The sequence below is a fragment of the Lutjanus erythropterus genome, chromosome 6 (genome assembly GCF_056507025.1).
Source record: "Lutjanus erythropterus isolate fLutEry1 chromosome 6, fLutEry1.hap2, whole genome shotgun sequence".
In the NCBI taxonomy this organism is placed as follows: Eukaryota; Metazoa; Chordata; class Actinopteri; order Lutjaniformes; family Lutjanidae; genus Lutjanus; species Lutjanus erythropterus.
In genome coordinates, this window is record NC_139322.1 from 32694819 (window position 1) to 32720634 (window position 25816).

Here is a 25816-nt window from a genome sequence, read left to right on the forward strand (position 1 = left end):
GTTCAGGCAGAGGAGGGCTTCACCGAAGAAATAAGACAGAGCCTGAGTGAGCAACTGGTCAAAGAGGAGCTCCAACTCAACTGGTCCATTTGATATTTCCAGCAAAGACCTTCAACAGGGACTGACTGCTTTTTTAACACAAAAGCAATCAAAAACACCTCAGATTTTAGTGAAAATCTAAAACTTTTGTACAGAAAATGGCAAAGGTAAATTTGAGCTTAATAGCTCTGGGGGTGACACTGCTCCTTTTGGAGACGTGGGCCCAGAATCCCAGGAAGAAACTCGCGCCTCCAAAGCCTCCCAAGGCTCAGTGCTGTGATGAGGTGCGCTCTCTTAAGGTTCAGGTAGCCAATCTGACCAGCCTCCTTGAGGAGCTGAGCCGCAAGCAGGAGACAGACTTGATGAACGTTGTGAGGCAAGTGATGGAGCTGGACAAGCAGAACCGGCTGCAAGAAGCCCGGGTCACAGAGGCAGAGAGCAAGTACTCAGAGATCAACAACCGTGTGGAGATCATGCAGCTACAAACCCTCCAGTCTGCTACTCAGACTTCATCAGGTGAGCATCAACGCATCGGTTCTTAATTGAATAAACTGAATGACATACTGGCAGTTTTGTGTGGTGCCGGCTGCAGTCATAACATCTAAATTTGTTTTAGTTTAACAATTACTTTGCTGACTTTAATTCACATGAAAGCAGCTTACAAAAACAAAACAGTCCTGGAGAGAGTTTGGAAAATGTTCATACATGAAAAAGCTGATCCATCAGTGACTGGAGGTCATATTTGAGCAATGTGCCTATTTCTCTCTAAAATCTGGTGAGCAGTTGCTTTCAAATTCACACTCCTGGAGTTAAAATTATTTCCACACATGGACACAGATTTTAGATACGACTGAACTTGACTGACTGCCATTTATCTACCAACCTTTGTAGTGAACCTGCTCTGATTGAAAAACAGCTGTTCGGAAATTTTGTGAAGTATGAATACATAACTTCTTCTTTTCATTGGGAATAGTACTTTGGCTCCTTTTCATCAGGAGGGGTACTCATTTTTGAACTGATAACAACAGCAGTAAATAACATCTGAGAATGTCCAAAGGCATCAAAAAATTCCCCAAATAGGCAAACTACACAAATTCAACACTATATTTATTTTAGCTATGAAAAACTACAATCAGCTTGGTCCATTCCTTCAAGGGTTAAGATTATATTGTACATATTTATTGGAGTGGCTCAACAGCAGTCAAAAGCATTAATTTGGAGCTGTAGAGTCCCATCCACAGAGCTGTCAATAAAGAGCTCCATCAAAGCTAAATCATGTCTGACATTCATCTTAACTTTAGAACACCACTAATCAGCACTGGCTGCTGCAGAGAGGTTAACCAGGCATGACGTAGTTTATTATTTCAATACCTTAACTGTGTGGTCGAACAGGGCCACATTTATGTCACTGGGAAAGGGAACACAGAGGGCTTTTTAAAACTTGGGTAAATTAGAGACAGGAAAGCAGAACAGGAAGGGATGCAAAGATTAGAAGAAGTGGAAGGCTTCCACCTTTTTTCTTCTACACAGACTTTTCAAAGTATTGGGCTCATTGCTCTATACTGAACTCATAGCCCTGTTAATGGCATCACCATACTGTAACAGGCATTAAACTGAAGAACTAAGCAAAAATCAGAGCCATGCTGTGCATATTCCTCTCTGTTTTGATCTATTTTGCTTTTGGTGGGGGTAAAGGTCACTTTTTTTTCATCTGTCTCATCACTCAAGATATCCATAAAGATGATAGGATTTATGGCATTCACGTTTCTAAAAACGCTCGTGAAGCTGCATATGGTTTTGGCATAACTGAAGAAATTCTTCTTTTCCAGATGCCATATATGACTGTGCATCCCTCTACAGCAAGAGCTACAGGATCTCTGGCGAGTACAAACTGCCTAAAGATGACTTTCTGGGCACACCTGAGCTCAGCGTAAGTCATGTTTGAGTCTTGTGCATTACATATACTTTTTGGAAGAGTATGGGAAGTTCTCCCTCTCCTCCTCTTTTTAGCATTCTATTACATTTTGTTAAATGCTTCCAGGTCTTCTGTGATATGGAGACAAATGGAGGTGGTTGGACTGTGATCCAAAGGCGTAAGGTCGGCCTGACATCATTCAACCGTGACTGGAAGCAGTACAAGAGTGGATTTGGATCCATCCGTGGAGACTTCTGGCTTGGCAATGACCACATCTTTCGTCTAACAAGGCAACCCAGTATGCTCAGGATTGAGATGGAGGTACGTGTCGGAAAACATGGCACACATGTAAGCTTGGACTGAGACACTAAAGAGCAACAATTAGTAAACCACGCACAAACCATTTCATAGCCAAAAGTAAGAGGAAACAAACACAGAACCTATTTATTCCTGTGGGTACTGAGTTAGAAAACTAATAATAAATCAAACTTTAAGAGACGTTTGGTGGACCATGAAAGTGAATGCTTTTAGGTTCTATAATGTGCCCCTTCTTAATCATGTTATGTGTGTTTTCCAATGCAGGACTGGGAAGGACAGAAGCGCTATGCTGAGTATGGCTTTTTCACTGTAGGGAATGAGCTCAACAGCTACAAGCTCTTCATCGCCAACTATAGTGGGAATGCTGGAGACTCTCTGCGCTACCACAACAACACCAACTTCAGCACCATGAATAAGGACAATGACAAATGTGTGGATGACTGCGCTGCTCTGCGCAAAGGTAAACCCACTCAACAATCCATTAGTCATTTAGAGTAGACGTTACAGATACATATTTATGTCCAGTAAGTCTAATTATGTTCCCTCACTTCTTTCCAGGCGGTTACTGGTACAACTGCTGCACTGACTCAAACTTGAATGGCGTCTTTTACCGCTATGGACAGCACACGAAGAATTCAGATGGGATCACTTGGTACGGCTGGCACGGGTCCAACTACTCCCTCAAGAAAGTGGAGATGAAGGTCCGGCCGGTGGGTTTTCAACCATAAGTGCTTCAGCTGCGTGTCCTGGATCAAGATCATACGCATGAATGCTGAGAGATCTCACTAATACCTGTTCAACTGAATTGTGGCTTTCTCTGGACTGCGAAAGGAATGAAAACGTTGTTTGTGATGGTCTGGATAAATTTCAGTCAGATGAATGTGTAATGTTTTTTGCCGTGTTTGATTGTAAATTGTAGTTAATTTTGTGTATTTATCAGTAAAATATTTTATTTTTTAAAAGCTTCGATAGATGCTCTTTTACCACTGTCCCATATGGGTTATTGCCTTTTGACTCCTTCTCTCATTTGTCTTGAAAGCACTAGGATGTATTTTTTTTAGTTTACAAAAGACATTTATGGATAGTAGCAAGTGTCAGTTCAGACTGGTCTGGTTCATGTATAAATCATCAAGGACCGGTAGGAGCTAATTAAAAAGGATCTTTATGAGTTGCTGGAATGGGACCAACCACCAAAAGTATTTCCTATGAATTACACTGCATTTTACTGCAAAACCCTTACCATTGATTATGGAAATGTGTCATTTGTAAAATGTGTACAGCTCTGTAATTATGTTGTTTTATGTGATAGAAAATAAACATATTTTTTAAAAGAAACAAGTTGTACCACGTCTCAAACAAATATATCTGCATTATTATGCTACATCTTTATACTATTAAAAGCACAGCTGACATGTGACAACCTCAATGGAGATCTTTTGAAAGAAAGTCAAGGTTTTTGTGTCCATTCGTGTCCAATTATGTCAACATATTTGCCTTGAGCCACCAACCTCTGACTCCTGGGTCATCTCCTGACATTCCGGCCAAAGGTCCCAGGGCACCAAAGCCAAACGCAGGAATGACGACCACACACGCATTCTGCCATCAAGTTAAATGCCCCTAGGTTTACTGCCTTGAAAACAATGACACCATTTTGCTATGCTTTGAACACAAAAAAGAATTCCTCAGAGTATTCAAAGACCTACAGATGGTGAGCACTGCCTATACTGGTTCAGTGGTGCACTTAGTCAGATTCTTTCCCTTTTACAAGGTGACAGAATTAGTCAGAGTAAACATCTAATTAAAGCTGGACATTTAGAAGGGAGTAAAGGGCACTTAGAAAAAAACCTTTGGATGATGACAAATGACCTGGTCCTTCTATCCTAAGACCAAAAGTATTCAAACTTGTGACCCCAACAACAAAAAGCAGATCTTGAACAGTGGTAGCCGGAGTAGGATCCAGCTACCAGAGGTCAGCTACTATTGACGTAAACCTTTGTCTCCATAGAGGGCACAACACAGGTCTAATGACTAGTACATTTCTTTTAGGACACCTAACTTCTACAAGTGGGATTTATAGCTATTTTTCAGGTGGGTGAAACTTTAGTGAACACGACTTCCACAAGTCATATTTATTATTTGATGAACATATTGTGTAAAGGGGTAGGTGACTTGACCACTCGGCTACTTCAGCAGGTATTAAACCCCAAGAATCACAGAAACTATAGTGTGGAAATGGATTGCACCATCTAAAAAGGGTATCTAAATACTTTAATGGGCTTAGCAAAATCAGTAGTTATTGTGCATACTTATGAACTGGTCCTTGAGATTACAGTTCCTGGAAGGAATTTTTTGTGTAATATGAGAATTCTGAGCATCCAAAATTAGATGGTCAAGCAGACAGAATGACACAATCGCAATCATAGAAACCTACCAATCCTGCTGACCGTGACCCCTGCTGACCTCCACCATCTAGTGGACTGAAAAAGCAACTAATTTTACTATTCTAATATTAATAATCTATATAATTAAAGGTTGATACTTGGTGTCCATGTATCCATATAGTATTTCCATGCAAAAATATTGCATGAATTGATTTTCCCCCACCTCTACCTGACTCTAAGTTAGAGTAAATTATAATGCAATCCACTATAAGAGTGCTGCAATTAATGCTTTTGGATGCTGTGATGTTGTTGAAGTCAAGTGAAACCATATAAGGTTTTCTGTCTGGTGTTTCTCATCCTAAGTTTAACAAATATAAGTACAGTGCAGGATGACCGGATTGCATTGCATTGTACAAGTGTTCCTGTTATAGTGTCCAGCCTCTTCTACTTATACATTAAGTCCAGTGGCCAGTGGAGAGCTACAGAGCTACAATAAAATAATAAACAAAATCCACGCTGGCTGGCTAACATAAGATGAGATTTTACATAACAGTTTGCAGTCCTCTATACATCTGAACACACTAAACTTTATTTAAAAATTCCATTTTCAGGCCTTTCCATGACGCTAGGTAACATTATGGCTACACATTTATTATTAACACATGGGCCAGATGCAATAATGCCCAGCTCCAGTCACTGCAGTTTACAGATCTTTAAAATACCTATCACACAGATTCACCCCCATCATTACATTCAACCAGATGTCATCTAATTCAACAAAATGGTGTAAAACAGGAACAAATTACTAATACACATCCATTTTAAGACACTTCATGAAGCACCAAGAACATCAAACGCCAAATGCTCAATTAACAGTGTCCCTGTGTTCTTTGGAATAATGGGGAAAATGTGACCTGTTTCCTGGCTCGATCCAAAGCTCTATGGCCTAAAACTTTAGTCAGACCACAAACTAATACTTCTGATTTTCTTAAAATCCCTCACACATTTTTCAGACCAGGGACAACTCATAAAAGTTGGACTATTATGAGTGTGTCACTTATTCAGGTTTAATACCCTGAATTTTAACGGAAGATCCATATGAGAGAACACAAAAACAATTCCTTAAATAATCGCACACTCATCTACAGACACCATGACTCATCAGGTACTAAAAAAGCAGTGACGATTCCTCTTCGTCATCAAAAACTGTGCATCAGATGGCTTTTTTTTTTTAAATACAGCAGCCACTCAGTAGAGCCAGGTTTACGCAGTGCCTTTTGCACACCAGCCTCCAGATCTTTTATGGGAAATCCTGGAGAGGTGAGAACCAGATGGGGATATTGAAAACACCAGAGTGCCGGCTCCCATCATTCATCATCATCAAGGCTCCTGAGAAATTGAAAACAGGCCCCTGAGAAACACAAGTCCAGACACTCGTAGATGAAAAGGAGGCAAGCATCCAATTAGATGCCTGGAAAACAGATTTCTCCATGCCATGCCAAAGGCATAGAAATAAAGAAGGATGAGAAAAGGGGATGGAAAAGATGACAGACGATATCAAAGGGCCATGGGACGGGGGATATGTATAATATAATTTCTTTATGTATTTATTAGATTAAAAATTGACTTAGAGAGAATAGCATGTTTGTCTTAAAGCAATAACTTCCAGTGCAATAACAGTGAATCACACAGGCACCTGTCAAAGCTAGTTTTTGTGATGAGGATGAATCTACACTAGCAGGAAGAAAAAAAAGAAATGTGCAATTGACTGACACTGATATATGTTATGATCTTGAAGTTGCCAAGAAATGATTTGCCATAAGCAAGTCCCAACTTTCAATAATATATAAATCTACATATTTCTTTGACTCTACTATAACAACTTAAACTAAAACACAGCTGAACTTTTTCATGGACCAAAGGAGACATTATACAACCAAACAGCAAAATATTTCTTATGTAATAATAAGTCATTTCTTATTTGCTCTGTTCATGCAAAGAAACAATGTGTGCTTGGTGTTGTCAGTGTAATGGAAAAAAAAGACTTAAACTTCTCAGTGTTTAAAGGCTCTAGTTGTTTCTCATAAGGGGTTGACTGATTATCGGTCTGGCCAATATTCAGAGCTTTTACAATTATCAGAATTGTTTTTAATCCAACTGTTGATTAGATAAATTAATTTAATAATACGCTACTTTAGCGCTGAATCAGCCACCTGTCTGTCTGTAGACTATTTTGTGGTCTCAGTCTAAGGCCCATCTGATTGGTTGAATGTTGAAAAGCATGAATTAAACATAGGCTTAAATGTATGTCAACTCCAAGGCTTGCATTGGAGTTTGTGTTATTGTAAATGTTGACACAAAGATTTTTTTATTTTTACTGTAAATGTATAGCCGTTTCAAATATTGGTTATCTGTTTCCTTTTTTTGTTGTTGTTGTTGTTTTTAAAGAAAAAAATTTTCTGAGGTTTTCCAGACTCCTACCTGATTAGAGACTCCAGGATGAGAGGAGAGGGACCTTTCTGAAACTCCAGCTCTTTGTAATGCAGAGCCTTGGCGTAGGCACGACACTTGGCAGCTCTCTCACCAAGCAACACAATTCCATTATCATCCCTGAGGGGCAGAGGACCCTAGAAAAGGAAACACGTTTATGAATAATCAAAGTTCTTTCCTAAACTAACTGAACAGTTGTCTGTGACCTCGACTGTCCCCCAGCAATTAGTAACTCTGAAATACCCATTAATCTGCCAAAGTCTCACTGGCTGCATTTAATGTGAACTAGAACTCAACTGTTGTGAATGACTGGAATAAGGTTGTTTGGTGCAGCATTTAAGTGATTTGTATTAATGTGCCTTTGTAATTGAGTTAATGTGCAAAAGTCTGGTAACCTGCAGAAAACATCTTGTGCTGTTCTTTCCACTGGCTCAGAATTGGACATTTTATACGTGTTTCTACTGCAGCCTCACAGCAAGGGGGAACCCTGCTGAAATGCTGTATTATGACCCAACCATGACGGTCTCTGCCCTAAACGTAACTGTATCGCCACTAATTAACTCAACATGTGTGGCCAAACAGTAGACTAGAGAGTGCCATCTTAAAATGCTTTTTGTGTTAAACCTTTTAGTCGTCTTGCAACACCTGTGTAACCTGTGTAAGTATTGCTGGTGGTTTTAAGTTCTCAGAGGTTCCTGTTCTTATTTCTATGCACACAAACTCTCATTGTGACTTTTAATTAACTGCTGTGAGGTACAATGTCCTGCAGTTTGGGTAACCTTCAAACCACAACACAACAACTACTGTGCTACTGCAGCTACTGAAAACAATTTGCACTGCTGCCCACATCACAGTTACTCATAGCACAGCGTAACAACAGGTATCCCAACTGCAGTGAATTGCAGCAATGGCAGCTCAACAAAACTTGGACAGTTTCTTTTGTTCTTGCATTGATAAATTTACTGAGCACCTCTATGCAGGTTGTGTTATTTGCAGTCCTAAATTCTGCTTTGTGTTTGGTTCCCCCATTTGACGTTTCTGGCAGAGGCACAAACAACTTAGTCTGAAGATACATTGATCACAAAGGAAGACATCAAATTGACTGAGCCAAGTGAACCATCATCGTTGTTTCCACAAAGACAACTTTAAAACAGATGATGTTTGACTGCTGCCGCTTTGCCAGCTGGAGATGCATGTAAGTACAAACTATTTTCAAATAGTATTTCAACAGCATGTGATGTCATACACATCCCATGGGCATGAACCTTTTGTTCCACAACGGGGTAGGAGAGTTTGTATAAAAAGCTTAAAAATGGCCAAGTCATAGTTGAGTCATTGGTAGTAAAAAATAACATCTAACCCTTGTAGATTTATAATCTATGACTATAGACTATATATGACTCAAGATGTTCTATGAGTCAGGAAAAGCATTATTCATTACCTCTTCAAAATGAACTAGCTAATATTAAAACTTTGAATTTAGAAAATGCATCCCAAGGTGCAAGCACCCTATTAAAACTTGATTTGTGCAATCTGTCCACAATCAGTCCAAATTGTACCACAGTGACTTTGTGGTTTAGTTGCTGCAGTTCAGTGCTAACCTTGTCACTGTGCTCCATGAACTCTGCCAGGTTGAGTAGAGTCTGTGTGACCTCAGCAATGTCCTGGGAGGTGAGGGCTAATTCGATGCTGCGAATGAGCTCATCCTGCTGGTCCTCACTCAGCTCCGACCAACACGACAGGAAGGCTGCGTTGAACAGGTCCCTGTGGACCACAGAAACAGCAGTTACACACATTAAAACGAAGAATGTGACGCTACAATAAAATACTAATATTTCACAGAAGCAGATTAAAATTGAATTTGGGAGAAAAGCACAATGATCTGTAGCAAGATTATTCTACAGGGGTCACTGTATAATAGTGTTTATTTTGTTAACAAAAATTATGACAAAATACATTCATCAACAAACATATATGCAGGAGTAAGATGAGACAGCCTTAACATCATTAAACATGCACAGTGACTATATCAGCATGCAATATTGCAGTCGGAAAAAGACAAAAAGCAGCAACTTTGCCAAATTTCTCTTTATTTTCATTTACAAAAAAGTGGAGACGAAATGCTAAAATTTTTATTTTATTTGTTTAATGCAGCAGTTCAATTTACTGTGCTGGTTCATGTCCTTTGCTGTACGAATGCGAGTGTCACAAGAGGCAGCGCACAATGTGCACAGCCAGGACTAAATGTAACTTGCATCAACTATTTTACTGAAAACAAATTAAAGTTAATACTGACAACAACTGGGCTTAGGAGAAGAAAACAAGGTAATATTTAGGACCATTTTCGCAAGACTGAGATGCTGAGAAAAAAGAAATGAATACAGTGCTCGTGGCCATAAAAAAAAAACCTGGTAACAATACCACAAACCTGAAGAGACACATTAGGGTTCACCACAAAGAAACTGAGGTAGGTTAATGAAATGTTAGGCTGGTTATTTTAAGCTATTTTAAGCTGTCCAGTAGGGCTGTGGTGCTCCATTATGCAGGCTGTGTCATGGATTATTTAACCCGTGGTTTTCATCAGATGATATAATAAAATCTTATGTGAAGTAAGTTTAACTAAAATGATAAAGAAGATTATTTTGGCTAGATTAGACTTAAATGTTTGTGACTGACTAAACTATGTGCAGTTATCTTTCTAAGGTAAGAGTAAAATGCCCAGACTTTTAGTCAACCAAGAATCTGACTGAAAGAAAACAGCATCAGGGTGAATAAATATGACAAAGCTAACAAGGACATTTGACACAGGACTAAAACTAAATAACAAAAAAATGACAATATTAACACTGTTGTATAACCAAGTCCATTGTTGTGTTATAGATTTAATCATAGAGCATTTATAATATTTTTTCTGTAACAGCCTGCTTCACATTTACAGTAGCAACTGCAACCAGTCTTATATGGCTGGTAACTGAGTGGTTTCACAAAGTACAAAGACAGAGCTTCAAATTCTGCTTTAATATGGGGAAATATAGGGGAATTATGTGAATGCTTTTAGCTTTCAGGGTCTATTGTGGATGTGGAGCAGTGAAGAATTGATTCAAGAAAAAAATACTGGTGGAACAGAAGGAGGACAAAGTGAGCTAGAGAGACAAACATGACAGAAGTGATGTACCTGGCAAGAGGGATGTAGGTTTGGGCCAGTGACCAGCATGATCGCAGGGCTGGGGAGGACGACTCCTTGAGCAGAACGACACTCAAGCGCCTCAGCCACTCCAGCCAGTCATCTTTGGACACCTTCCTGGCAGCACCCCAAGCCTGTGAGGAGACAGAAATCATCCATGTCAGAAGTCACTGGGAACTACGTGGGAGCAGCACAGGTTCTCCAGACCCAGAGTGTCACAGCTCATGTGTGTGGGATGATCTGTCTAACATACACACACACATAAAAGTTTTGCTACATTGCTTCATTAAATATTTCAAAGTCACAGCGCTCTCTCAAAAGATTGATGGTAGTGGAGGAGAGCACTATGTAATGGGTCAGTCTGTGCGTCAGTCTCTGTGAAGGCCATGATTCATATTATTTTCGTACTCATCAAAAAAAACATTCAGTGACCTCTTGTACCCTGCATGGAAACATCTGCATTCATTGTGACTATCCACTTGTTTGTCCAGCTTGTTCCTTTAATTTATCACCGGTTGTTGGTCCGTATGTCATTAGTACAAGCAAACTATGGGTCTGAACACAGAACTGTTTACTGTACACAATCACATTACCTGCAGTCAACAACTATGTGACTGAAACATTAGACTTGTGTGTTACCTTTTACTATGAAGGTATAACCCAGTTTTAAAAGTAAAATGTAAATTATTCTCCTCTGACCTTCTGAAGTGCAGTAGTGCTGACATGAAGCTTCTTCATAGGCCCCGCCTCTACTGGCCCGCTGACCAGAGCATCACCCTGGTTACCACGAAGCTGGCGATGTTGGAAGATTAGAGGGTCCTCTTCCTCCTCTGCTAGAGTATAGCCCTATTATTGACACAAACACACACACACGCAGACACACACACACACACAAAGGCCACACACACAGAGCCCACACACAGACGAACTGTTGAATCAGGCCTCAGACAAGTGCATTTCCTTCCTGAGGAATAACTGTTGATAAACAGAGCGTGGTAATGACTTTCTCATGGTGCACTGTACATAAAAGAAGTTTTGTTTATTTAGGATTATGTCATTTATTGCTTGACCATGTAGAGTTACTCTGTGTTATGAAGAGTTAAAATGCTTTGGGCCTGACGGCACGAGGCAAAGAACTATGAACATACTGTATGCTCATGAATTCAGGAGACTACATGTTGGCAATGTTCATAGTATTCTGTTGTCAAAACACTGGAATTTCTAACTTCAATAAAATACCTTGAAAAGTATTGATACTCAACAACATTTTCAATACCACAGGAAAAATTAAAACAACCTTAAGGGCACAAAATTTTTGATTTTTCTTAAAAGATAAATGTAACAAGGCTGCAACATGACAACGAGAAACCAAACCCTTTTGGAAACATTCATTTTTTTTCTCTTTAAATCAGACTAACTCAATTATCTCATTAACTTATTTTAGAAATTAAGCAAAGTTAACTGAACAAATTGTAAATTCTGCCACTAGAGGTCTCTCACGTTAAAACAATAAAGAAAGACGCAGTTTGATGATGTCGTAAAGTGGCATGGAATCATGGGTGTTGTTTTCCCTGAATTTATAGCAATTAGCAACAACAAGAAGGAAATGCTTTGAATACCTTACCTTGAATAAATTATGAATTTCTATGCGTTTGAACACTATTGGAAACATTTGGAATAATAAGTACACACTCAACAAAATATATAACATGTCTGTGGTTTTCTAGACATTTTAATGTGTCGAGCTTTAACATCACTGTTCATCAAGAACAACAGCTGATAAGTTAATTTACTGCTGCCCATAGACCAAAAGTAACTTCGCTGTCTGAGATTCATCCTGGCGGCTCTGAGGGAGTTTAGCTTAGTTTTGAGAATTAAATATGGCCGTTGAGCCAACAACAGGACAACACAGAGTTTACTGAGCCATCTTGTTTAATGCTTCAGTGATGCTGAAATCGGAGCGGTCACCAAGGACTCAAAATTTTTTATAGAAGGTCAGGTGCTTTGCTAAATTTGTTGTGGTAGCACCTTTCATTAGCACTGCTCTGTAACATCACTTGCATGTATGCTTGCATGTATCTTTTGTGGATCGCTGTTCATTTGTGTCAAATGTGAAATACTCTGGCTGTTTTCTTTGTCAAACAAAACTGCACGTACCCTCTTTAACAAGCTTACACCATAACAAACCTGCAGTATGGCACGTCCTGTTCTGAGCTACTGCTTAAAATGCATATCACCAGAGCGAATGAGACAAGTGACAAGAAAAAGACACTACAGCGGTGTGTGTGTCAGCTCACTGTCAAGAAAAAAGTGCAGCTGGTTTTGACAGTGCAGAAAATGAGAAGTGAAATGTTTTCAAATATACAGAATCAATATGTATTAAAACAATATTTTTTGACAACAATAGGGTAGCATGAAGGGGCTTAACGTGGGTTTAAGAAAACCTGGATACATTGGGGGGGTCTTACCTTAACAATGCGACATATGAGTATGTCGTAACGCTGGTGGTTGATCCTGTGCTTCAGCATCACTTTGTTCACCATTGGAATGAAGATCTGGTACTGAAAATGAGAGGGAAGGGAAGGAGAGTAAATAAAAGGGTGTATGAGTGTTTTATGTGGTTTAGTCTTGCTACCTCTTCCCCCTCACCATAAACCAAATAAGTGAGTGTCCTGCACTTGTATCTAACCACCATGAGACTAAGATCAAAAGCATCCCCTGCATGTTTGCTGCCAGACGCTGCTGCACATGGTGTTGTGGTTTTTAAGGTTAGGCCTGAAAACGATAGGAGGGTTAAGGGATAAGGGAGGTGACAGCGCAGGAGGAGAGGGAGGGTTAAATGTGACCTCATCCACTCTCATAAACACCACCCCCTGCCGCCAAACAGTCAATGACATCAGCAGTCTGGCAGGAAGTAATAAAGACTGAGGGGGGTGGGGGTTACCGAAATGTTGTCCATGTGAAGCCAGCAGTAGGGAGGTTGGAAGTAATCTTCTGGATAATAGCTACATCTAAAGGGAATCTGGGGACAGCGATAGCTACCTTCTTTCCCAACTGGAACACTAGTGAGGACAGGGTGTCCATAGAGGTGGAGCGCAGCTCAGGCGTGCTGTCAAGTGTCCGAACAATCGGGTGGATAATGCGTGAAGCGTAGTCTGTGAAGTCCAGGGACTCTGTCAGCCGGTCCAGTGTCTCCAAGGCAACCCTGAGCCACAGAGAGGAAAAACACATCAACACGAAACGCTCACTTAAACATTAGTGGGACAGAGAGACATGGCCTGGACTTTTTAAAACGGCCGAGATGACATGTGAAAAGGTTGAAGTATTTGCCAGCAAGAATCTTCTATATCAAAGACGGTGCACATAAAAATGCTGAGCTGCGTATAATTCTACCAGTGCAGCCCTGATCTTCTTTCTGTTATCATCTGGTGGTGTAGTCTCATTTTTCCATTTCTGTGGAGCAAATGTATTAACAATTTAAGGGATAGTTCAGGTTCAGACTATTTGATGTGGGGGGTGTATGAGGTGCTTATCCATTGTGAGAGTACAGTAGACGCCGTTCGGCACACTCTCAGTTTTGAGAAGCAACATACTGCTATGCACAGGGTCAACTTTACTTTGCCATCAGACAGCCTTTTTTGAAAGGAAACTGCTGTTACATAGGTAGCATCCTCCAACCGAACCCAACTCATCGGCCAAATCAATAATTTTACCCTGCAGAACCTCACAGGTGCTGAGCTTCCACAGCCTCAATTTGTTAGTTTGTTTGTGTTATGATTTTGCTGTTTTCAAAGTCACATACCAGAGTCCAGCTAATTTAGAGAGAGTGATATTTGGCTTGTATAACAGTGGTTTCCCATCTGAAGAGGTAGTCTCAAGGAAAAGTAAAGTTGTGAAAATATTCTTTGTGTTATATATTGATTTTTTTTGTTTTGTTTTGTTTTTAGGTGGACATTTTTTAAATGGCTAAAACACCTTTTGTTGCTGACCCTGTCCTCAGCAGAACATTGCATACATTGCTGGTACTCTTCTCTTCTTTTTCAAACTGCTGGCGTGCTGAATGGCATCTACAGTAGTTAACACACTGACCATAACCCCATATTAAATAATCTCAACTATCCCTTTAAAATTCTATTTAATATAAGCCATTAAGGTTGAATCAGTTTAACTGTGAGTGAGAATGAATTTTAACTTCTCACTATATCTCAAACTACATCTACATGGTATAGCCATGTGCAGTACTGACTTGCGTGCCTGCAGGGGCACATCAGGGGCATCAAACAGCTTGACAATGGGAGGCAGCAGCAAGTGTAGGTAGTCGTCCAGGTTGGCACCAAAAAGCTGGATGGCGTTGAGCAGCTGCAAAGGAGAGCACATACTGCTCAGTCACACATACCACAACGCTCAATGTGAGCATTTTAATGAGCTTGTTATGGCTAAATGATCTTTTTCAGGAATCCTTAAAGAAACGCTGAACAGTTTTATTTCAGCGCGGTGCTGGCACACACGCTAGCCTTCCAGGGAAAATTCTGAGTTGGTATGAGTGAATGACTGACTGAATATCTAATTTGTGTGTCACTTCACAGCACACACACCATAAAATACAACACGAAGTGCAATGGCGTTATATAATTTAAGAACAAAACTCCACACAGAAACACATAACGTGGGCCCGTTGGTGGGCCAGGAGTCACATTCTATACTATACTATACAACATAACCCTGATATCCTTGGTTTGTTTCCAACTGGAGATCTTTGGCGTACATGAATGAATAAATAAATGTAAACAATCATCAAATAAACATGGTGTCAGCTACCCAAAACGATGGTCTTATAATGGTGTCAAAAGTATAGAACAACATTCTAACAACATAATTTACACATATCTTGAATGCACTACAAAACACTGGCTGAAGCTGAAATTATTTATGCCAAGAGGCTTCACTTATATGAAGGTAGATATTGTGGCACAGTAGAACTGGGTCCACCGGTAGATGTCTACCAATACCCCTTGCACCGCTATTCTCAAGTGATCTTGCAAATCCAGCTGCCTCGTAAGGTAATGTAATTTGGGCAGAAGGACTGCTTACCACATTCTAATGTGACATCAGAGTGACATTTGGTGGCTGTAATGCACCTCAAAGCTGGTCTGCAACAGGGCAGGAGGCATCCCGATCAAGCTGGTATTTATTTACCCACTTCAACCTTAAACCCAGCAACACTTGAAATTATTGATCTGGAACCTTAAAGCTTTCATTTTGAGAGAAAGTTAATTTTATAGTTTTGAGTCTATTGTTTTCAACTCAAGTGTTGTCTCCTGTGAGGCAGCTGTTCTTGTTTGTATGGAAGTTCCAAAAGAATAATATAACTATTAGTGCAGTGATATATACAGTTACTGCATTTAGCCCTATTAATTACATATACCATGATAGAAGATTTTGGCCATATTGCCCACACCTACATATGTCCCAATACTGTAAAAATATCTATGTAGATATCATATGGGCATGAATATAGCTATGGTAAGCCTTGTTTCAAAATAAAGTTCTTACATCTATTTTCACTACAGCATTAAGATTCAACAAGCATTGATGGCAACATATGACTTCTCCTTTATTGATATCATAGTCTAATACAACCTACAACAGTAAGACTGCTGTTCATGTACACTGTGAAAATATTCATATTCAAGAATCTGAAATTTGACTTACTCAAATTGATTTAGCAATTGTCAAAATATTTCTGATTAATTTAACAATCAATTAATCAATAATAATCACAGCTCTAAATTCATAAACATATCACTATGGTTACAGGGCTCACTGGATGTGTTGAATGCCACTTAAAAATATGTGTACTGTGCAGTTATTATTATTATTATTATTATTATTATTATTATTATTATTATCATTACACTAGTTTGTAGGGATAAAAGCAAGAAAAAATGTTAGCCTAAACATTTGACCAGGAGGAAAAGTTTAAGATGTACTACATTATTCTAAGCATTATATGAATTTAAAACAGCTCTATGCCTGAAATCAGGCATATTGCATGAGACCTTTCAGCCCTGAGTTTGGATTAATGGGCATGTCATGTTGTGAAGAGCATGTGCGAACAGTGTGCGTGGATAGATGGTGGTCTTAAAGGATGACGTAAGTTGCAGCCAACAAACCCACCCTGGCCCCCAAGAAACGCACCATGACCACTCCTGCTCTTTCCGCACACCTCCACCCCCATGTCTAAATTGCGCACGGCGAGACAGCAGGAAGCCGAGGTGGAGGTGCACAAGTGTGTGTGCTGGGGTGGTGGTGGTAGTGACTGGACAGAACAGCTCCTTGAAATGATGGAAGTATGTTTTTCTTTTCTCCTCCTTTGGACTCGAGGGTAACCTGATTCCCAGTTCCCCCATTTTGTGACCCCCATCCTGTGCTAAAGATTAGACTCCAGACCCAGGGCTGAATTATAGACTATCCAGACTGTGGGCTGCTGGGTTATCTAATACTGCAGACTCTGAGACAAAACAGCAGCAGAAGTGAGAGAACTAGATGACCATGCCCCTTATGATTCTGTCTTTGTGGTCTGCGGCCAAACCATGATTTAGGGTTTGAGGGAAAACCCAACAACTACTGGCAGTAGCTGCTGAAACAAGAGAGCGTGTCAGCTACACATCTATGCTTGCTGCCTTTGAACTGCTATATTACAAGTGAACAGCTCAGACCTGAATGGTCCTGATGAATATCAACAGAAACCACAAACAGAAAACAGCACCCCAATAAGTCAACTGCGGACCGAGCTCCTGTACCTTCTGAAGCAGTGTGGAGTGATGGGAGTACATTTTAAACACCCACTCCTCTTGGCACTGCTAGCAAAATAAAGTTATCCACTCAAACAACAGCTTGAAACTGACATACGATCCTTTCAATCTAATTAGCGTGCTTTCTCCACCAAATTTATGACACACAATGTGTTACTTTTTCTCCATCAATCAGTACAGCTGTCAAATGTCTGACGGAGCTAAGTGGTCAACTCTGACTTAAAAAAAAACTGTTACATAACATATTATCCAGGATCATACATTCTACTGCTTTGCTGCCATTATTAATTATGAGCACCAGTTCTATTACAGCTACCTAAGATTTCTCTTCAACAAGGCTTACATTGTGAATCTGAAAATGTACTTGCGTGGTTAAGAAAATAGTGTGGCTCAGGTTTTTAACAAAAACCGCTGGAGCTGGCATGGCTAGCGTTCTAACAACATCAGTCAACAAATCTTCCTAGTAAGGCATTTTACAACACATTTTACTGTCAGTAAACAGTGTCCCACGCCATCTCTCAAACTCATTGAATATCTGAGAGTCTAACAATTTCATGTGTCAAAAATCTATCAGATTACCAAAAGCCCCCCACTCACCATGAATGAGAAGCAAATTTCTGCCTGCCCATTTGGTTAGCTGAAAATACTCACATTTTCATTTGGTTTTTAAAGATGTTCTGTCAAATTTAAATTGAGTGTTGCTCACCAAAGAACAGTGTGTGTATCCTGGAGTCTATCCTGGAGGAACATGTACATAAACAATCTAAAAAACTGGTTTTGTACATATTTTAATCATTGCATTGCTAGCTAGCAAACAGTCTTCTTTCTTGCCTTTACAGGTGTATAGCATTTCTTGACACATTCTCACAAACTGCTGTTAGGTGAGATAGCATAGCAGGAATGTGCATCATGTATCTCACATGTTTGTGCTCATACAGGGACCTGATCATAAAAGAATTCCTCCATAGTGCTGCTAGTGGTCAAAAAAATCCACGTTAAAATCAAATCACATATTGGCATTCAGATTTTTGCTTTTTTGTTAAAGGACTAGTGGGTGGGATTTAGCGTCATCTAGCAGTGAACCTGCAGTTTGCAAAGACCTCATCACACTCTCCCCAAATGTACAGGTAGACAACCAAAGCTGACCACAAAACTCACAAAACTCACAAATTGCCTGTATCTAGAGTCAGGTTTTAGTTAGTCTGTCCTGGGCAACTGCAGAAACATGGCAGTGCAACATGGCCGACCCTGGTAGAGCACCCACGCCCTGTGTAGATATAAACAGCTCATTCTGTGACTCTTATTTTCAGGTGATCATACTAATGAAAACAGTTAAAACATACTGAATATTATACTCAATTTCTGCCAATAATCCCTGTAAATCTTACACACTGAGTGTTTTACAGAATGATTGATCTGTTAGATCAGATTATTAAATGTTATTAGGCTCCTTGCTACAAAGGATTAAGATCAAACTTTTTACCCTCATCTGACCGTGATTCAAGATGCTATTTACCTGTACTACATCAATATTGCTCAATTCTCATTCTCAGGACTCAAAAGCATGCTGTCACTGGATGTACTGACACACTGGAAAAGCATACACTCTTTTTCCAGGCAAAATGTAGGATTTATCAATTTCACACTTCATAGAGCACAGTGTGTTCAACAGGGAAAGCTCTATTCAAAAAGTATGATCCACCAAAAAGACGAAAAACTTTAAATATAATCCAACAGATTTATAAGCAGTAAATTAGCATGAAAACAAACTGACAGTCTCTGTCCTTATTTATGATTACCAAATGTATTTAGACAGGACTAAATAATTGCCATGCATGTCAACTGGAAAGTGAGAGTTAAAAATAAGGTTTGAACTAAGGCCACCAGTTAAATTATGTAAAAGGAATTGACAGTGAATGTACAAAATGGAAAATGTTGCATTGCTCGAGGACTTGGAACATGATGCAATATGCAAGGGGTGCATCATTAAAAAGTACACACACTGAGGTCTCTCAGATGATGACACTGCATATGCACTGGGCCACAGCAGGCAGTTTAGTTTGTTTTTATTGCAAGTATTTTCAAATGACTCGGGTTCTTTTTTATTTAGCCTATTTCTCTGCACTGTACCGAGTAAGCGTTCATGGCAGCATCAACGTGTTTCCGAGCAGTAATTTTTATTTGTTAAGCCTCTGCTGAGGGCTCTGAAAGCACTTTTTTTTAAAGCTGTTCCAGCACTGTGACCACAATTTCAATTCCAGCCTTATTGGATTCATTTTGTAACCTTTCAATTTGTCAAAGCTTTATTAGTGTTTTTTATTTTTTCAGTTCAACTTTAATGCTACAATCTTTTGTTCTTCACTGAGGAGTTCTATAAGTTTCCCTGCTGCAATAACTGAATTTAATCTCAACTGAACTCTGAGATGTTTAACTTAGGTGTCACAGTAATTTTTCTTAAGGTATAAATTCCAGGTACACGTACATTAACAGACATAACAAAAAATGCTGACTTCTAGAATGAAAGAGAAACAAAAATATGTTGAGATACAAATCTTTAGCCTGGCGCTGGCCTATGATCACACAGCATGATTGGTAATTTTGTCATCTGAACTGCACCATGTTGCACTCACCTTCATGGTAACACTGCGCCCAGTACTGTTGTCATGCATGAAGACACGTAACATGTGTGGGATGAGCTGAGGCAGGTAGAGCTTGAACTCTCCACCCAGTGCCACCACAATCTGCTCAATCAGAAGGATGATGGTGTTCTGCATGGGGTTGTTTGGTGTCCAGTACTCCTACAGGTCAGGACATAAAATATGGACACGAATTTGAGCAACATCATAAGGAATATTTCTTTAAAAACTGATCAACTAAGAGATACTATCCTTGCTTTGTATAGCGCACAACACATTCTTCTGCTACACAGGTCTAAAGGGGATTGCAATGCCATCAGGCAAATGCAAACTACAGAATTTACCACATTATTGAACAGTTCAATAATATGAGCAGCTCAGACTAGGTCAAGGCAATAACTGTCCTGAAACGTACAGAGTGATCTAAAAAGTGCACAAAACTAATAACACCTAAGCTAAATGGCAGATGTGACTGTTTGTCCTAAATTCGAGTGACCTAAATTTATGTGAGCCCAATATCTGAATATAAATTTTTTTTTACAGTATTCACAAAGTACATCCAAAGAAATTAGTACAAAACACTACCTCATCCACACTGCTCTCGTATAGCGCTGACGGTTTGTGTGAGTCTGAGGAATTGGGTCTAAATGTGATTCCATCGATGAGCTGAGACTGAGAGACGTTTGGACAGATTTCTCTCTGGCAAAACAAAGCTTTCACGTGCCAGAGGCAGAGAGTCAGCGTCATGATACTACAGTAGATGGCGAGGAATGGAGACAATTTCCTGTCAACTGGGACTGACATCACGTCTCTGTGCGGCTTATGACACCATTTTGGAAAATCAAGTCGCGGTCCCTGTGTACATTAGGGATAATAGCAATTGGAGTTAAGGTGGAAGACCTGAAGTCACGCAATACGTCAATCAGTCAATGGGCTTCAGCTGTGAGATCTGGCGGAGGTGTTTTGTCAGGGACCAGAGGTCTCAACCAGCCCCCAACTTCCTGCTTTCCCTGCCTGTGGCAGCTGACTCGAGAGCGACTGAGAGTACATCCTGAATGGCTATTCCAGCCCCCTCATCTGGATGCAGGAGCTGAGCCGGAGCAAAAAATGAATAGATTCTTTGTTTCACCCGCCATTTATTAACTCACAGGGACTTGAGGTGCAGTGGTCCAGCTTGCTCAATTACTTTTCTTCAGGACGAGTCGCCGCCATTGTCGGTAACAGTGTTACCAAGATTCAGACACAAAAAGAGTCATATGATATTTTGTGCCTTGTTATATGATTATGTGCTAGACAAGTGTGTTTGTGCAAGTGCAAGGCAAGGAATATGGCTTTAGCAGTTGTTCCACATCATGTGATAAGAGTGGATGTCAGGAGTCCTCACCAGGTTTCTCTTAAGAACTGACTGTACAAGGTGGGTGGAAATTTACGTCAGAGCTGTACATCTACTGTTTTAGTTGTTTGTAGTTGTTTCTATTGTCTTTTTTCTTTGTACAATTTCAAGTGCTTCTGAGTACCTTTTAAAAGGCTCTACAAATAAAATGTGTTGTTATTTTTACTGCCATTACAAAGTGTCATTTTAAACAATGAGCCTAACTAAAGAGGAAATTAAAAAGAACATTATCCACATACAGATACCATGATTTTCTCATTCTCCTAGTCCCTAAGACTCTTTAATCTTGTTAGTTAAGTACCACACTACACATGATGTGCACTGCTGTGTGACATGGGGAAAGACTTCATCCAGAGGCCCTGAACACATTACTCCTAATGAGGAAGGTGGTGAGCACGACTGAGCGCAATTAAGAGTTTGCAGCTGTTTGCCTGACTCACAGGAAAATAAAGAGGGGCTTGGTGATCTGCGTTCAGGGATTGGGGCTGGGGGTGTTGACACAGTTACTCACTCTGATGAGGGTGAAGATGTCGTCCATGTAAGGGCGGATGTGGATCTTCACAAAGCACACCACCATTCCCATCTGCTGGAAAAGGAACTGGAGAACAAAAAGAGCACAGAAAAGAAAATGAGCAAGACATGTGCTTTGAGAATAACTGACATTTTTAACCAGAAGTGATCAAATAAATAAACCAGACAGCCTCTTTCCTCTTATTATGTAGTGCTACCCACCTCTCGAATACTGGCGTCGCAGACCCGGATGACATTGAGAAAAGTAGGCATGACCTGTGGCAGGAACTGGACACACTTGAGACCAAGAGACTTAAAGATGAAAGTGACGGCCTGGACCACCATGGTATGGTGGTTGGAGAGTGAAGGGTCTCTCAGGATGCGCATCAGAGTGACGATCGCCACCGCAGGGTAAAACTCATCCAGAGGCAGGTTGCCCATGTTCACTAGCATCTCACTGGTGCTGTAGTCCGCTGCGAGGAGGGAAAAACACAGGGATTCATTTTGAATTTTGCTAAAAATTAATCATGTAGGACTTGCAATATTTCATTCTCTTTGGGAGAACATAGTTGCATAATGAAGCTGAAATAGTGGCTATATTTTTCTGGAAAAACGTTACCCTGAAAATTTCATTGTTGAGGGCCATAAACTTCACTTCATTGTCTTGACCAGACTAAGAAACAACCTGTCTAAGCACAGACCCTATCCCAACAGGCACTGAACAGCAGCAGAACACACCATAAACCAGGGGTTCCAAAACTTCTTCACCCCAAGACCTAAAAGAGAAATCTCGGGACTCAAAATTTCAAAAAATCCACAATGAATTGCCATAATGTCTACATTTCTAAACTGATAGAGAACACAACAAACCATGAATTTAAAATTTGTATTAAATGTGTATTTCATGGTAAAAGTACATCACAGCAATAATCAAGTTTGCTGAGTGTAATGTTAAGTTTCTCATCACCTCATCACAAACTTGCACTATTCACTGAAAGAGTAGAGGGCTTTTAATTTGAAATACATACTGAAGTGTCGAGTTTACATTACTACAGTAATTCTGTCATTTTCATATGGTAAATAAGAAAAGATCAAAATGAGTCAGACTAAAATCTTGAAGTGACAGCCCAAATTCCTCATCATGTCTGGACTGAGTAGTCTGTTACATTAGCTGTTTTAAGTTACAAAATGCAAATGTTACTTTTTGTTAGTGTTTGCCATATGTTCTGTAATGGTAGCCTAATTGCCATTTTTGTGCTGGCTTATAGTTTAAATTATTAGTGAGGTTACTGTTACACTTCTTAACCCCAGCTGTATTTTACTGTTATGTTTTGAAGTTCTTGTACCCTGTGTTGAATGGCATTAATGGGATGGCGACACTGTGGGCTGCTTTCTGTCTCTCCACACTGTTCGTAACTGTTTGAGGCAATGCGATATGCCTTTCGCTCTCCCAGTTGGCAGCCCAATAGAAACCCACTTTGGGTTTGTGCCCCAATTCAAGGAATGCATTTCCCAACAAAATGCATAGTAAGATCTCAAGAACGCCTGTGCTGAGAAATGCAGCTTCTTTAGCTCAAATTTACTGTCATATCTTTGCTGTAAATATTCGTCGAGCCATCATGCTCTGATTTTTCAAAGATGTGTTCAGGTGGTCCTTGTAAAGCTGTGAAAGTTACATATGACCAAGTCATTCATACCAGGTGTTTGATCCAGTTCACGTGTGATGCATTTGCCATGTGAACACAATGGAAAAGCCACTGCAAGATGTACATAGTGGAAGCTGCTAAATCCATCGACATATTTCCTATCTAACATTTGACGGAGCTGTGTGGTTATCGTCAAATTATGCTGTTATAATTATAATATGCTCACTTTTTACACTTTTTTTTTGCTTTTAGCATTGATTCTTTCAAATATTACACCTTCACCTGCCACTGCATTATCCAAATTTAATAAAGCACAGAAATAGTTAATACAATTTAATTCAAATCGGTCTGTCAGTTCCTTGATTAGAAGCCTAATCAGGATTCTCCCCACCATGTACATTTGAGAAACAATAAACACATAAACAGTGCAAGTTATTGAGAGAATATCTGCATTTTATTTGTTTATTACATATAACTTAAACAATAACAATTTAAATATAGTTATGATTATTATTATTATTGTCTATTTCCCTCTAGTAAAAAGAATTTGTAGTTGATTTTTGGTGGTTGGGAAAAACTCTTTGCTTTTCTTTAGACAATAAAAGAAGACTTCCAGCTTGATTTTTAAGAATTAAAGCCTTCTATTTAAACTACTTCTGGCGTTTCCAAATGTGCTCATAACATCATGAGTATTGGAGCTAATTTTACGACTATAAATCCATTTCCAACTATAACTTCATCAGCCCAACCCTTGTGACTATGTAGGACGGCAGGCTATGTCGTCATGACACTCAAAGACCATTAGTCAGGCAATAATTCTCCAGTGTGTAAGTTTGAGTGTATCAACAGTGATTTATAGCATCCAGGACCCCCTCCTCACAATACAAATCAACACCTCCTGCTTCACACTAAATATAGCTGAACATGCTTCTAGTGTAGGCTATAAAGTTTGACAGCAATAATGGCCTGATGGGAGAAGGGAGCTGATATTGTTGGCTTGTTGCTGCTGGCCGGGTGTCAGTTCTGGCACAGACATGCATTATAGCATAGGACAACAAATCAAATAAGGATTTCTTTTTTAACTGTAGGAAGCTTGATTGCAGGAGTTGATTACTGCTCCCTGTGTGTTCAGTCTCGTTTGAACTCTAAGAACAACTATGGAAAAATAACTTGGCTTGCCAACAGTACTGTTTCTCTTGTGGGCTATTTTCATTCTTGTTTTGGCATTAAAAAGTAATTCACAATGATATTGGTTTACGCGGTTATGTAAGTTTCTGTCATGTCTGACCACAAATTTAATTACACGAGGCACAGAGGCACAGGATATGCATGAACATTACAAATGAGGTAACAGAGAATACAAGAACATGTTTATTCTATGTTACACAAAAGTTATATTGATTGCAGGCTGAGTTCAGATCAAGTGTTTGCTTGATCCTGAAGAATCGGACGCAGAAGCTAAGATGACAGAGTCAAATCCTGTCCCATGGTACATTAAAAAGCTGTGGAACATTTTGGTGACTGATAAACCATGCAAGTTATAATATACAACTCAGACCCGCTTTCCTGAATCATATTTCACTTCTCATGAGAACCTGAGGCAATGCAGCCTTTTAAGAGTGACATTTTTGGTCTGCACAACAGTAATTGTCACTTTAACCATGAAATTTAGGATATGCATGTGACTGTTGCCATCTGTTATAAGCCATTTCAAAAAAACCTTCAAGAAGAGTAGAATCTGCGTAGCCACGAGGGTTTTTAGCAGTCATGCCAAGAATTAGACAGCGCAGGGGTTTTTTTGGAAACTTAGCAATTGTGGTGGTCTTTTTAGCATTTACAATACATATTTCTTTTTTAAATAAGTCATTTTATTCATGTTTTTTCTTACAGGGAATTCAAATGGGGTCAGTCTGTCTATTTATCTACACAGAGCTATTGAGTTTTACAAGGCATCTGAGAATACAGACGTCTGGTATTCAGCGTTTCACTGGCCTTCTGCTGGAGTACAGTTTCAGCTGCGCCAGTTGTCTCCCTCAAGACCCTTGACTGCAGACATAACAGATTGGCACAAAGCTTGAAGGGTAAAGGGGGCAGCTTTGCTTTAGGATCTTTTATTATTCCAGCCTTCACCACATCTAGATTGATGACGGTGTTAGATGGCTACACATCTCTACCTTTACAACCCACAAACAGGCATTAGTGTAGCTAAGTGAGGCAGCAGTATTGCAGTAAGTCAGGCCTCAGCTGTGTAGGACATACCATAATAACAGATAAATAGAGCAACATACGAAGAAGAAATACACACTATTTCATCAGTTTTATGACCCTGACGTTCTGTACTGACGTGACTGGTTTTGTTTCAAATCAGGTGAGGGAGACAGGTCTAGCCAATAACCTCCCACATAACAAAAAACATGCTGTCAAATATTGCAAGTGCTCCAGACATTGACCCTGACCAATCTGCCGACAGATGTACAGCCTCCAATTCT

At 39.7% G+C, this 25816-nt stretch overlaps 2 protein-coding genes across 2 annotated transcripts in view; one reads left to right on the plus strand and one right to left on the minus strand.

Moving 5' to 3' along the window:
* The window catches only part of mtor (mechanistic target of rapamycin kinase), a 107218-nt gene that overhangs the window by 64090 nt on the left and 17312 nt on the right, over positions 1–25816 (minus strand). Inside the window, exons 19-28 of the mRNA XM_084721693.1 lie at positions 21904–22154; positions 21683–21769; positions 19773–19940; positions 14574–14686; positions 13370–13532; positions 12796–12888; positions 11027–11173; positions 10319–10461; positions 8745–8907; positions 7135–7280 (exon numbers count right to left, since the gene is read on the minus strand). Of these exons, the coding sequence (XP_084577819.1) occupies positions 7135–7280; positions 8745–8907; positions 10319–10461; positions 11027–11173; positions 12796–12888; positions 13370–13532; positions 14574–14686; positions 19773–19940; positions 21683–21769; positions 21904–22154 (1474 nt within the window). The remainder of the gene's footprint in view (positions 1–7134; positions 7281–8744; positions 8908–10318; positions 10462–11026; positions 11174–12795; positions 12889–13369; positions 13533–14573; positions 14687–19772; positions 19941–21682; positions 21770–21903; positions 22155–25816) is intronic.
* angptl7 (angiopoietin-like 7) lies at positions 2–3610 on the plus strand. Its single transcript, XM_084721692.1, has 5 exons — positions 2–555; positions 1869–1969; positions 2081–2275; positions 2537–2732; positions 2831–3610. The coding sequence occupies exons 1-5, from the start codon at positions 198–200 to the stop codon at positions 2998–3000; spliced, it is 1020 nt and encodes a 339-aa protein (XP_084577818.1). The 5' UTR covers positions 2–197; the 3' UTR covers positions 3001–3610.